Source organism: Platichthys flesus, chromosome 12 (assembly GCF_949316205.1).
Source record: "Platichthys flesus chromosome 12, fPlaFle2.1, whole genome shotgun sequence".
Classification (NCBI taxonomy): Eukaryota; Metazoa; Chordata; class Actinopteri; order Pleuronectiformes; family Pleuronectidae; genus Platichthys; species Platichthys flesus.
This window is the reverse complement of record NC_084956.1, coordinates 1,474,308-1,488,896: the sequence shown is the minus strand read 5'-3', so window position 1 is coordinate 1,488,896 and position 14,589 is coordinate 1,474,308. Positions and strand designations below refer to the sequence as shown.

General features: G+C 41.9%; 1 protein-coding gene across 5 annotated transcripts; it reads right to left on the bottom strand.

Moving 5' to 3' along the window:
• Positions 1 to 49: 49 nt before the first annotated feature.
• On the bottom strand, positions 50 to 13,764 carry LOC133966182 (NACHT, LRR and PYD domains-containing protein 12-like). Of its 5 annotated transcripts, none has more exons than XM_062400973.1 (12): positions 13,706 to 13,761; positions 13,361 to 13,457; positions 12,555 to 12,641; positions 11,920 to 12,106; positions 11,700 to 11,819; positions 9,828 to 10,030; positions 7,805 to 9,599; positions 5,516 to 5,689; positions 4,811 to 4,984; positions 3,090 to 3,263; positions 2,545 to 2,718; positions 50 to 1,031 (listed from the first exon to the last, which is right to left on the bottom strand). In XM_062400973.1, the coding sequence occupies exons 4-12, from the start codon at positions 11,961 to 11,963 to the stop codon at positions 1,007 to 1,009; spliced, it is 2,883 nt and encodes a 960-aa protein (XP_062256957.1). In that variant the 5' UTR covers positions 11,964 to 12,106; positions 12,555 to 12,641; positions 13,361 to 13,457; positions 13,706 to 13,761; the 3' UTR covers positions 50 to 1,006. The 5 variants fall into 5 exon arrangements, 4 of the variants coding, with proteins under 4 accessions (XP_062256957.1, XP_062256959.1, XP_062256958.1 ...); XM_062400975.1 differs by having other exon boundaries at positions 7,805 to 9,596; XM_062400974.1 differs by lacking the exon at positions 12,555 to 12,641 and having other exon boundaries at positions 13,706 to 13,743.
• Between the last annotated feature and the right edge of the window lie 825 nt (positions 13,765 to 14,589).

Genomic DNA, 14,589 nt, shown 5'->3' with positions numbered 1-14,589 from the left:
AGAAACACAATTATCGTACACTGAGACACACAAGTATCTCCAGTATAGCTATAGTCCACCATTTTTAATCAGATTGTTTCCAATTTATTTTCAGTTAAACAATAAAAAAAGATTCAACAATGAAGTTGTGTTCCTTTTGTCCCCTGTTTATCATCTTAGTGACAGACAAACACAAACACAGGGGTTTCAGCATAGCAGCTGAGCACTCAGATAGCAATGTGACCTTTATAACAAAAGGTTTATCTATTAAAATACCTGCATCACCCAGCCACATTGAGTGAGACAAAGTGCTTAGCAATTCACTACTGGCAAACTGGTGTATAATATAGCAGCACTGGTAAAGTAATTTAACCAGTAGCATTTAGTTGTTAGCATAGGTTTAATGGAAAATAAAACTTTATCTCTCATGTTGGGCAATTACTTTTAATTATATTTAATGGAGGACCAGATTTAGCTGTTTAGATTATGTGTTTTACTATTTTCCTGCCTTTGCCATGGGAACCGTGGTACCGTGCAATACCACAATGTCTCCAGGTGAGGACAGTATTTCTCTATTTAACTCACCAGCAGCATCAGGAAAAAGGATGTTACATCTTTAGCTGGTTAATATCACAATGTATCATTTATAGAAATAATTAAAACTAGTCCCTGAGAAAGCCCTAAAAGGGAAATACAAATCCTTCGAAATACAATAGGGCCAATCATATGGCCCAGGTAAAGCCATCATCATCATATATCGCAACATCATATATCACAATATAAGGTATTACAAAATCACATATCCCAGCCTTCTCGACAGGTTTGAATCTGATCCAGATGGGTTCTTCCTGTGTGGAGTCTGCATGTTCTCCCCGTGTTTTCTCCAGGTGCTCCGGCTTCATCTCACAAACACATGCAGATTAGGGGTTGTGTAGATTGGAGACTACACACAAGCTGCTGCTGCTTCATCCTCTGGATCCTCAGGACACAGCTCAGCCTCCGTCCACACACACTGTCCTCTTCACACTCAGCTTCGCCAAGATGCCCCCCAGCTGTTGAGAGAAGAAGACATCAGTGTCACAGAGACTCACTTCATCAGCTGTGAGTCAGTGATGCAGCTCATCCAGTAGAAAGAGCAGCAGGGACTTCAGTCCTGTTCAGAGGTGGAGCAGCTTCCTCTCTGCTTCATGTTCACGTGTTGGAATGAACACGCTAAGAGCTCAGTGTGTGTCCTCTGCATGTCAAAGTGCAGAGTGGACACCTGAGAGGTGGATTTACTGCTGTTACAGGTGAAGCCATGTTTCACTGTTGTGTTTTAGAACATCTGCTTCTGACAAACTGGGACCAGATGAGACAGATGGACCTCAGCAGAGGTTCTGCTCCGTATAAAGAGCTCCTGATTACCATGTGATGAGGAGAGCGGCTTCAGTCCCACTGATCTCATAGCTGTGACAAAGATCCACCTGATCAGTTCTTCACGGATGAAGTGAGAGGACAAACTTTCTCAGATCAGATGAAGATGTCTCTGTTCCTCGTGTGAGGCTGTCAGCTGTCGTCCAGCTTCACTTCCTGTTTACATGAAAACAACAACAACTGTCGTTTTCACATCAACTCAATCACATGATCCCAAGCAGCTTGTGGCTCGTCTGATTGGCCGACTGCTGTCTCTCTGTGTTTCTGTCCAATCCTGATGTCTGTTATCATTGTCCTCTCACAGCTTCACTGAGGAAACACTGAGGCCTGAACTACGGAGACACTTCAACATGTCCAGGAGATCTTTCTGAGATCCAGCTAAATATCTAAAATAAGAAAAATATGTCTAAAATAATATAATGGTGATGAGGGGAACCTTGAAACCGGCTTCGGGCTAGAAGTTGCCAGTAGTTTTACCCTGTGCAAGCATGTTAAAGGTAGATGTAGAAGAGCGGTTGAGCTAGGTAGAAAAACTCTCAGGAGGTTTTGGAGATGTAGTTTGTATGATGGGAGTTTTTATTTTCCCAAAAAGAAGGCCCAAATGGGCAGAATTAATAATGAAAATATTAAATATAACAAAAGAGCGAAAAACAAATACTTTGTAATAAGAAAAATAACCACGTTCGCTGGTTGAGGAACAATTTCTTAGGAGAGCTCTAAGACACACACACACAGAAGTACTACTCACCCCCCCCCCCCCCCCCCCCCCCGCCCCCAACACTAGCAGTAGGTGGGATTTGCTGCTGGTGATCATGAGGTTACACTTAAGTAGGCCTCAATTTTTTGTGTGATATTGTATGATTATCATTTGTGACATATTCTTCATTACTTTGTCATCTTCCCTCTTCAGTTGTAGCCCAAGTTTATGTTGATTGTTATTGATGTTATTGATTAGCTGTTCATCAGAAGTTACCATGGTGATTTACCTCGTTAAGAAATGGACGAGCTTCGTAGAACTGAAAAAACTAAACCTGAAGTTAACCTGATAACCCCAAATCCTGCTTGGTAGCACAGACCCTGGATCTGTGATACTGACTGTGTTTAGTAAAATAGTGAAGAAAGCAGAGTGGACTGACTCCAACATCTACTGACCTCAGAGTCTCCAGTCGACAGGTTGGACTCTGCTGTAGATCAAGCAGCTCCTTCACTCCTGAGTCCGGCAGGTCATTGTTTCTCAGATTCAGTTCTCTCAGAAGAGAGGGGTTTGACTTCAGAGCTGAAGCCAGAGAAGAACAGCTGATCTCTGACAGACTGCAGTCCTCCATCCTGGATAAAGAATAAAACTTTACTGTAAATTAAAATGAGTTCATGTGTGAAAGTAACAGACACATATTCATGTCAGCAAAGACTCATAATATGGAGAAAATTTATGAAATCAGACATGTTGGACTAAAAACGAGTTCTGATTCATTACAAACAGATTATTTTGACCCGGTCTCTGTCCTGCAGATCAGTTCAGGAAATCCAGAACTAAACTCAATGTTTTAACAAGTAGCTGAATATTTATAATGTCACAGATTAATTAATTAATTAATTCAAGTTAAGTATGAAGAGGAATTATGTTAAATTAGAATTAAATGAGATCAATTGTGTATAAATGCTGTTTTATAGATATGAAAGTCAATCAGTGAAATTACCTCAGATACTCCAGTTGACAGGTTGGACTCTGTAGAAAATCACACAGCTCCTTCACTCCTGAGTCTTGCACGTTGTTGTTAGTCAGATCCAGTTTTCTCAGATAAGAGGGATTTGACCTCAGAGCTGAAGCCAGAGAAGAACAGCTGATCTCTGACAGTCTGCAGTGAAACAACCTGGATAAAGAATACAACTTAACTGTAAATTAAACTGAGTTCATGTGTTCAAATAAAAGACTTGACAAAACAACACTGACTCTGTTTTCAGACCTGAAGTCAGAGTCAATTTGTTCTGGACATTTTCTGGAACTTTTCCTACAGCCTCCTTATAAAGTTCCTGAGTGAGTCCATGTGAGAATAGAGCAGGTGAATGTCCAGAGGATTCACAGAGAGCGAGTGGACGTGTTGATGAGGTTTCTAACACGTGACAAACGTGAAACTGTAATAACACAAATATCTCAGGATGAAGAAGAGATAAAGATAAAGGCATGGACGACCCTGTGTAAGTCCTGAAACCACAAGTAGAAGACGAAAACGTCAATTTGGAAACACGAGGAGATTCCAGAGCTTTGGGCGATGAGGGTTGTTTGTAATATGTAACTTCACCACTAGATGTCACTAAATATCTTGCTGGACAAGTTCAGGAGTCGTACATGTGAACAAGTGGACTACGTTCATATGTACGACACCTGGAGACGTCACTAACTCCTTCACAGTTAACCTGTCACTTAACATAACTTAAAGGACCCATGGTATGCCCATTATACCACAAGTTGATCCGTGGGGTTTTAATGAATTGTCTGTAACATATTTTGGTCAAAATACCACAAGGATCATTTAAAACAGCACCTTTTTACCCTGTCTAAAACAGCCCTCCTCAGATTGACCTGTTTGAGTGTAGAAGCACTACAAAAGGGGAATTTTCATAATATATCCCTTTTAACAAAACCATGGTTATCATGGAGATATGTGTTTTCTTGAAGAGGCAATGATCTGAGCAGCAGTTTGACCAGTTGAAAGTGGTGCAGGGAGCCTGAGGAACACGTGTGTACAGGGCGGGAAAGAGATCTAGTGGTGAAAAGATAAAGGCATGGACGACACTGTGTAAGTCCTGAAACCAGAGGAAGGGTTTCATGTTGGAAATGAACCCAAAGTGGAAGAAACAGGGTTGAAGAAATTGGTCCTAAAAATAAAAGGAATCAAATATAATCAACTCAGACTCTGGACCCTGAGCCCAGTCCCAGAACACCAAGTAGCATGCTGTCATGTGGTCAGTCCACAGATCCACAGGGATAAGTCCTGGTTCGCTTCCACAGAAACTTGTTAATTACATGTACACATTGTCCAGCATTGAACTGTTTCACATTGAGCCTGACTCTGTCCTCAGCACTCATTCTACAAACATCTCTCAGCTCAGTATCAGTGTTCACTGTAAGGAACACATTTTCTGACCATTGACCTTATAGCTCCAGTGTGAAGGATTCAGGTGAAAGGATCCATTGTTAGAAACTGAAGAGAAAACAATCCTAGATATGTTTTCACTAGTTTCATCTGAATTGGACCAGTTGTTCTTTTCTTTACTATTGAATGAAACATTTATAGTTATATACTTAATATTGAACTGCTTTATATTTAAATACTTTATATTTAAATACTGTAAATTTACAAACTTTAGAATTAAATTCTTTAGACTGAACCTTTAACATTAAAACATGATGTCTGACCACAGTGACTCCAGTCGACAGGTTGGACTCTGTAGAAAACCACACAGCTCCTTCACTCCTGAGTCCTGCAGGTTGTTGTCAGTCAGATCCAGTTGTCTCAGATGAGAGGGGTTTGACCTCAGAGCTGAAGCCAGAGAAGAACAGCTGATCTCAGACAGACTGCAGTTCCACAACCTGAATAATGAAATATGAATATAAGAATGTGTCCTCCTGTTGTTGTGGATCGTCATCATGTCAACACAGACTCTAAACATGCTGCTGACCTCAGTCCAGTCTGTGACCTGAAGATAAATATCAGACATGTTGGACCATTGTTTCATTCATCAGCTTCTTCTCTGTGTGTTGGTCACTGAGCAGGTTTGTGTAATTAAACACTGTTTAAAGTAGGGATGGCTCCTGATGTCACTTCCTGTTTGTTTCTATACTTATCAACTGTCCAAAGTGTTTCAATAAGAATGTGTCTTATTTTGAAAACCTGAGGAGGACGAGTGCTCGGCCTCAGTCCACATGTTATTTACTGACACTTTCTTAGTGATCAGGAGCAGGTGAGTGCAGGTGAATGGAGTTGATGAGGTGGACGTGACTGACAGGCTGGGTGAGTGACAGATGACTGAGGGACAGTGAGCAGAGCAGAACTGAGACAATTTAAATAAATAATGACCAAATAAGAAAGAAAGTCTGAAAAGTGAAGAAGGATTTAAGGACCTCAGAGTCTCCAGTCGACAGTTTGGACTCTCCAGTCCAGAACACAGCAGCTTCACTCCTGAATCCTGCAGCTTGTTGAAGCTCAGATCCAGTTCTCTCAGATGTGAGGGGTCTGACTTCAGAGCTGAGGCCACGACTTCATAATGAGTCTCTGAGAGGAAACACCCACCGAGTCTGTATTAAAGAAAATATCAAATCTGTGAGAATAAAATCAGAAAACACAACATTCATACAAAATGTGATAATTTGACCTTCATCCTGGTAAATCACCTTTTAGTTAAAAACTCCTCAAGAGAATAGTTTCAGATTTGGTTCAAGCGTTCATTCAGTCAGAGGAACTCATTAGATTCAGGTGGTCAAAGGTCAAGGTCACAGAACATGTTCATGGCCTCTTGAACATGATATATCAAGTCTCTCTTTAGGGGATTTCTTCACATTTAGACCCAAAGATAAACTGATTCAATTTCAGTGGTCAAAGGTCAAAGGTTACAGTGACCTAATATTATTGTGAAGTCAACATGTCAGGAACCTGGAGTGACGGACACTGCACTGGGTGTTGGTGGAGGACAAACGCAGGGTGGGAACTCTAGTTTGACAAGAAAGAAGAATAAACTATATTTCCTGCTTCTTCATTTTAATTGAACAGTCAGTGATTCTCATCAGTGATCACGTCCTCACTCTGTGCTAGCTGTTCAGATATATACTTTATATGCACCCCACATGGTTGTATGTCTGAATCCTCAAACTCCAGCACAGTGATCAAATTGGATTTCACTCTCCACATCTGATCTAGTTGTTCTCATATGTACATGAGAACAATGATAACTTTATTACTTTACACACACACACACACACACACACACACACACACACACACACACACACACACACACAAACACACACACACACACACACACACACACACCACATGTTCAGGTCTTTGTGTTGCAGCCAACAAACTATGATGAAATTACAGTTAAACTTTAACTTTGTTTTGGTTTAAAATAGTTCTTCACTGATTAAAACTCATTTTGAAAATTCCTTGATAATGATAAAGTATCTCTGATGTAACTTTACTCTCTCTCTCTCTCTCTTTCTTTTTTAAAACTTCTCCCTCTATCGTTAAGTCTTGTATATTCCATCACTATCATTTGTCTCTAAATCGTTTCGTCTTTAATCTTTATTCCCTTCAAACACATCATCTCTCTCTCTCCTCCCCCTCTCGTCATCTCTCTCGCCCTCTCTAAGCTGTTTGGCGAGCGGCCACATGGTCTCAAGTCCAGCTCACATGTTGTCTCACATGTTCTGTCTGTCTCACGTCCACCTGTCGGACACCATCTCCATCCCCTCGTCTAATACACGTTCTGTTTGAATTGATCGTGATTTACAAACTAAGCATGATTCAAATGATCAGCTACACTTATTGAAAAATTATGAATCATTTAGAGTGTGGATAAGAATCAGTTTTGTGCAGCTGAGTTTGAAACTTTCACACAGGAAAGGGCTCCATCCGACTGAAATCAGGCTGCAGCCGAATCGTCTCTTTAACTGAGCTGAAGTTTGATTTCTCAAAATGATAAGGGGATGAGCTTCACAGCTTCCAACTTATCTCCTTTAGGAGAGGGAACATACTTCATGGAAGAAAAGGAGGAAATGCCGACCCACAATTCCTTCCGACAGTGGAGTCGGACTTTGTGGATTTTCTGTCACATTTCTCCTCGACTTCATGATGTTTCCATCTTTGTGGAGGAGTCGTGGTTATTTGACTTTTCCACAACAGCTCAGGTAATTTCTGACCAATGTCAGAAGCCATCATGTCCGAGTCTGGTTGTGATTCATCCTCTTCAGGCCGAGACGTTCACAGGCCGACTGGTCCCTTCTATCACTAGAGCTGAACAGGTCTCAACAAACAGTCAGGAGAATGTTTGAATATGAATGCAGATCAATTAAAAAAGTTATTTTAAATGTGATTTAATAAAAATGTACTCTTTTCTTTTGTTGAGACACAAACACACACACAGACACATAAACATACACGGGCGCACACACACTCACACATTTCTTCAACCTAACTTCGATCTCCATGTCTTATGGTTTGTGAAGGAAGCTTGAGAACCCAGAGAAAACCCTGCAGACACCAGGAGAACATCCTCCTCACAGAAAGGCTGCACTAACAGTGTTGAGCACTGCAACACCATGCTGCCCAACACAATGAGAATCATTTAACACTGAGTGTATGTGAAGAACGTCTCGTCTCCACTGATTGAACATGTTATTTTCTGGACTCACCGAGCCTTCCTGCAGTTCCTCACAGCTGGGATCAGTCTCCGTCGACCCTGGTCTGATGTGTTGAACTTCTTCAGGTCCAACTCATCCAGAACCTCCTCTGAAATCTGCAGCATGTAGGCCAGAGCTGAGCAGTGGATCACAGAGAGTTTCTCCTTTGATTTGTTCTCTGAAGTCAGGAACTGTTGCATCTGCTGATGAACTGAGTGGTCGTTCATCTCAGTCAGACAGTGGAAGATGTTGATGCTTCTGTCAGGAGAAATGTCATCACTCTGCATCTCCTTCAGGTTGTTGATGACTCTCTGGAGGATCTCTGGATTGTTCTCTGTCCGACCCAGCAGGCCTCCTAAGACTCTCTGGTTGGACTTCAGACTGAGGCCGTGAAGGAAGCGAACAAACAGGTCCAGATGACCATTTGTACTGGTGAGGGATTTCTCCATGGTTCTCTTCAGGAGGTCATCCAGGGAGGAGGTACTCTCTGTGTCCCCATCTGTTCCCCAGAAGTTGTTGAGTTCTTCTGTGTGTGTGTAAAAGTGGAACATGTAGACTGCAGCCAGAAACTCCTGAACGCTCAGATGAACAAAGCAGTAGACTGATTTCTGGAAGATCACACATTCTCTTCTGAAGATCTCAGTACAAACTCCTGAGTACACCGAGGCCTCTGGGACATTAAGACCACACTGCTCCAGGTCTTCTTGGTAGAACATGATGTTTCCTTTCCTAAGATGTTTGAGCGCCAGCTTCCCCAACTTCAGGAGAACGTCCTTGTCAGCCTCCTTCAGCTGCTGTGGAGTCGTCTCATGTCCCTCACCGTACTTGTTGTTCTTCCTCTTTGTCTGAACCAGCAGGAAGTGTGAGTACAGGTCAGTCAGGGTCTTGGGCAGCTCTACTCTCTGGTCTGTGGTCAACATGTGCTCCAGAACTGTAGCACTGATCCAGCAGAAGACTGGGATTTGACACATGATGTGGAGGCTCCTGGACGTCTTGATGTGTGAGATGATTCTGCTGCAGAGCTCTTCATCACTGAATCTCCTCCTGAAGTACTCCTCCTTCTGGGCCTCAGTGAAGCCTCGTACTTCTGTGACCCTGTCAACACATGAAGGAGGGATCTGATTGGCCGCCGCAGGTCTGGAGGTTATCCAGACGAGAGCCGAGGGAAGCAGATTCCCCCGGATGAGGTTTGTCAGCAGCACGTTGACTGATGACCTCTGTGTGACCTCAGACACAAGCTCCCTGTGGTTGAAGTCCAGAGAAGGTCTGCTTTCATCCAGGCCGTCAAAGATGAACAAAGGTTTACAGACAGCGAGCGTCTCTGCCGTGAGCTTCTGTAACGCTGGATGGAAAACATGGAGCAGCGTGAGAAGACTGTGCTGCTGGTCCTTCACCAGGTTCAGCTCCCTGAACGAAAGCACAGCCAGCAGACCCACATCCTGGTTCTCTAAACCCTCTGCCCAGTCCAGAGTGAACTTCTGCACCGAGAAGGTTTTTCCAACGCCAGCGACGCCATTGGTCAGGACGACTCTGATGCTGCTCTGCTGGTCAGTGGAGGCTTTAAAGATGTCGTGGACCTTGATGGGAGTGTCCTGGAGGATCTTCTTCTTGGAAGCCGTCTCAAGCTGCCTCACCTCATGTTGAGTATTAACCTCTTCACTCTGTCCCGCTGTGATGAAAAGCTCAGTGTAGATCCTGTTGAGGAGGGTTCTACTTCCTGTTTCATCACTTCCTTCAGTCACATGTTCACATCTCCTCCTCAGACTGAGCTTATGTTCATCTGAAACCTCCTGCAGACCACGATCTGCTGAAAGACAAGAAACAATGTGAGAGACAGAGAATCTGAGAATCTGCTGATTGTTTTCATCAGATACAGAAAAACTACAGAAAATAAAAGCTTTTTAACTTTGTGCTTTTCTAACGATGTTAAATGTTGATGCTGTATGAAGGAACAAAATAAAACCACATGTGCTGATGTCAGAAGTGAAGACATCAGCAGACACATGTACAGTGCTGCTCTGACCGGCTGTCTGACCTCCAGCTCCTCTTCTGGATCTTTGTCCACACTGGGGACAGGAGGAGTCTCCTGAAGAACCAGACTGGTCCCAGTATGAGGTGATGCACTGTCTGCAGAACCAGTGTCCACAGCTGGTGGAGACTGGATCCTTCAGGACGTCCTGACACGAAGCACAGCAGGACGACTGCTCCTCCTCAGAAACATGACTCCTCTTCCTCTCCCTGTGAAGACATTTCCTGATAAGTCACATGTCACAGTCACAGGTTGTCATTACTTCTGTCAAGGAGGTTTTGTTTTCACCCAGTATGTTTGTGTATGGGTTGGTTCGTTCGTGGGATTATAAAAAATGACAGATTACCAGTCAACTTGGTGGAAGGTTATGGTCTTTGAAGCAGATCGGGGGGGGGGGGGGCCTCTTTCACAGACATGTTCAGAGGACTGATGTTTATCAGTGTGTGGAATTTGGTGCAGATCCTAATTAAACTGAGTCTCCAGTGGATTTCAAAGTGGTTTCATGAGGAGCGTGTTGGTTCTTGGTTGAGGTCTGTATGTGGCCATACATGACTTAAGTATAAATAAATAGATAAATAAATGTATAAATAAATAAGTAAATAAATAAAAAAGGAAATTTATAAATTAATACAGAAATAAATAAATAAATACGTTAATAACAACAGAAATGTCTAAATAAATGTCTTAAATTTATTTGCACATTTATTTATTCCCTGATTTATTTATTTTTCGATTTCAGTGTCCTTATGCTAATGAGAAGGCGGGCCTAACCACATTCTCATGCAGGATTGGTCACAGGAGTGTAATGATCCAGCCCTACTACTTCTGCCTCTCAATGCTGACTGGTGTTGTTTGGCCCGCCTTTCTCATTAGCATAAGGACACTGATATCGAAAAATAAATAAATGTGGAAATAAATAAAAGTTGGAATAAATGTGGAAATAAATGCAGAATTAAATGAATCAATGTCTTAAACTTAATAACCTCAGTCTCGAGGAGGATTGGTCAACTGAGCTACACACACACAAAGGCCCCGGGGCTCCGCTCCCCACACCCCCACACACTCGCTCAGAGACACAAGCAGTGACTGAGACTTGAGCTCATCCTCGGTTAGTGACTTTGTAGAACAGTGGAAACAGTGATAACACAGAGTTTCTCTGGTCACATCTGCTCAGAGCTCAGCTGCTTCATGGGCAGAGCAGAAGCTGCAGGTGGTTTGTACCGAGCTGGAGTTTCTGTTTCCTCCTCCTCTCAGCTCGCTCATGTGCTCATTAGAACACCAGACGTGACGCTCACACTAAATCATCCCAATAAAAAATAACCTTAACTAACCCTCTGAACTTGAACTAGTTCATTTTAAGTGTGAACTGGCTCAATGCTGCAAACAGCTACTGGACACCAGTCAGCATTGAGAGGCAGAAGTAGTAGGGATGGATCATTACACTCCTCTGACCAATCCTGCATGAGACTGTGGTCAGGCCCGCCTTTCTCATTAGCATAAGAACACTGAAATCGAAAAATAAATAATATAAATCAGGGAATAAATAAATGTGCAAATATATTTAAGACATTTATTTAGACATTTCTGTTGTTAATAACGTATTTATTTATTTATTTCTGTATTAATTAATTAATTTCATTTTTTATTTTTTTATTTTTTTATAATTTATTTTATTCTTTTACTTTTTTATTTATTTATACATTTATAAAAAAATGTATTTATACTTAAGTCATGTATGGTCCTCCATAGGTCTGAGCTCTTTGAGTGATTCTGAGAGATTAGTCACCAACTTCAATGAAGCTGTGTCCTAATGCAGGGGCCACACTAGAGGAAACTAGATCCTCTTCAGAGCAGGTCCCAGTAGAAACAGTCTCTTACTCTGTGTGTGAGGGTCCAGGTTCATTACTGAAGTCTTGAGTAAGTTCTTTGGAAAAGTCACTCTTCAGAGACAGACAGCTGGACCCTGGAGACTCTGCTCTCAGTCTGTGGTCCTGACCTCTGCAAACACAAACATGTTTTTATTCAGAACACATCATTCACTGGTTCATTCTGTGAGGATTCAGTTTGGAGGTTCACATGTTTGTAGCAGGTCTCTTACTTTGTGTGTGAGGGTCCAACTTGCTCTGAAATGTCCTCGTCCATGTTGCACCGGCTGCGGCTCAGTTGTGGTTCAGGCCACGCTGCTCTTCTAGATATTCAAGGTCTGGTCTATTTCCTTCTGGTTCTGCACTCAGTTTACAGCAGGACACAGTGAAATGCCCTTTCACACCAGTTTTAATGTTTATCTGTTGAAAAAGTCACAAAAATATTGTCAACACTTCCTGTAGCCTACCCATTTCCAAATAAAAGCACTCCAGTTTTTCTGTCGACTGAATCAATTAATATATTTTTTTAAATGTTTTTAATTGTGAAATAGATGCAGGGCTTCATAGTTTATAGTACTGGCATTTATTTGTGTACACAGGAGTACTTATATACAAGGAAATACAGTGATCACATCAGAAACCTCTGGAAGGCTGTAGTTACATTGAAAGTAAAAAAACTTCAGGTGAAGGACAATAGGCTCTCTCTCTCTCTCTCTCTCTCTCTCTCTCTCTCTCTCTCTCTCTTGATTTATTCAGCCAGTTTCAAACATTTCATTGAGTACATTGTTCATCTCTGGTTCGACTCTATGGAGAGACAACAAAAGACGAACCTGGATTGATCTGTCCAAAAATCCAAGAGTCTCCCTACCCTGTCTAGTGCCCCTGAGCAAGGCACCTTACTCCCCCAACATCTGCTCCCGAGCGCCGTACATGGTCGTTCACTGCTCTGTGTGTCCTGCACCAGATGGGTAAAAAGCAGAGATTAAATTTCCCTACCTGCATGAGTGTGCCTTTGCATGTCTGTGCATGTGTTTGGGATGAATAAATGGATCTTAATTATTTAAATAATAATATGAATATATTTTTTAGGGCACCAGCCATTAAGGGTATGGAGGTGTACTATTGTACAAGTTCAATAATAAAGTTCCCTTTCATGTAATATTGGTTTATGTCATTTGTAAATCCACCAATAAACCTGCATAGCCATAAACAAACGTTCAATAAAAAAGAATTGTTGCAACTTGAGCATTTCCTAATCTACCCTCAGATTAATCAACTACATTAATTAATTAATACAAGCTTGTAAAAGTTCATGTGTCCTTCAACCCCCGGCCACTAAGAGAAGGAAAGTCAAAATCTAGTATCATGTTAATGTCATAAAGGCTGGAAATGAATTACAGAACTTTATAGAGAGTAACACTGAGAGCACATCAGTCAGCAGCTTGAAGCAGCACTCTGTATCTCCACTCAGTTCTATGGCTTTGTGCCCAAATGAAGGTCAAACACAAGCTCTCCAACTTTATATTCACTTTAAAACACACACAAAACCAGTATCAAGTTATATGTGTGTGTGTGTGTGTGTGTGTGTGTGTATGTGTGTGTGTGTGTGTGTGTGTGTGTGTGTGTGTGTGTGTGTGTGTGTGTGTGTGTGTGTGTGTGTGTGTGTGTGTGTACCTGGCTCTGCAGGTCGATGTTCCTCACACCTCAGCCTGTGAGTCCAGAGCTTTACTGGGATCCACAGTGAAGACTCTCGACTGGTTGATAACCACTGCTGTAACGTATGATTGTGAAAACACGTTGTGTTAATAAACACTTGATGAACAGATGAAGATAAAAAGTTAAACTGTGAGTTAACTCTGTTAATTAGTCCCTTGAAGGCTCTTTGTTCCAGACCTGCTGTTCACATCTGTCTCTGGGAACAGATGACAAAACTTAGAGTCATGTGATCAGCAGACGGATGTTAACAGCAGGTGTGAGAGTGAGACAGTGAAACTTTCAGAAAGTTGTGTTCACACTCACCTGCTCACTTTCCTTCCTTCTGCTCGTCCAGGTGAAAATGGAGTATGACACTTCCCTGTTCTTATGCTCCTCTTCCCTGTTGAACCAGTTCAATCTTGAAACCACCCAGTTTAAAGTCCAGTTCATACCCATGAAGATGAAATGGTTCACAGTTCATGTTTTATTGTGATGGTTATGATGTAGCTAACAAACTTAGATTTTAGATTAGATTAGATTCAACTTTATTGTCATTGCACAGAGTACAAGTACAGAGACAACGAAATGCAGTTTAGCATCGAACCAGAAGTGCATAAAGCAGTAAAAGTGCATTATTAGTATTTGCATATTTAAAGTGGATTATGTAAATAAATAAGATATGAACAATAAGAAATAGAAATGGAATATGAACAGTATTGATACAAGACTATCAGCAATAGAAGTAGGTAGTGTAGATAACAAACTTAGGATCATGTATTCAGTTAATAATGGACGGTGTTGGATCATGAATCCAGATCTTCACTTTCACACTGAGTCCTGACTGTGAGCGTCTCCTGGGACTGAGCCGTACAATGTGATTCTCCATGATGTTTAAATGAGCCTCATGAACTCTGGAATCAAACCAACACTCAGTTACTTCATGTGCTGTGTGATCAGCAGACGGATGTTAACACCAGATGTGACACCACTTTATGATTGACATCTAGCAGCGTCCAATGGTTTCAGGGGGGCGTGTCATCGAGCTCTCAGTCAGGCTCCACCCTCTGGTCCTCCAAATATGGTTACTTCTGGTTTCAAAAAACCAAGATGGCGCTGAACAAAAAGTCAAAGTGAGGCTTCAGAGCAGCAGCTCACCAACCAGCCTGTGACGTCACGTTGGGTTGATACTTGACTTCAACTTTATGTGG

What these genes read in the sequence shown, in the direction of transcription:
- LOC133966182 (XM_062400973.1), bottom strand. Translation starts at nt 11,963, where the DNA reads ATGGACGAGGACATTTCAGAGCAAGTTGGACCCTCACACACAAA. An exon ending in CCTGGACCCTCACACACAGA is followed by an intron (nt 10,031 to 11,699) that starts GTAAGAGACTGT and finishes ATGTCTTCACAG; the next exon opens with GGAGAGGAAGAGGAGTCATG. An exon ending in TGTCGACTGGAGACTCTGAG is followed by an intron (nt 4,985 to 5,515) that starts GTCCTTAAATCC and finishes TTCATTATTCAG; the next exon opens with GTTGTGGAACTGCAGTCTGT.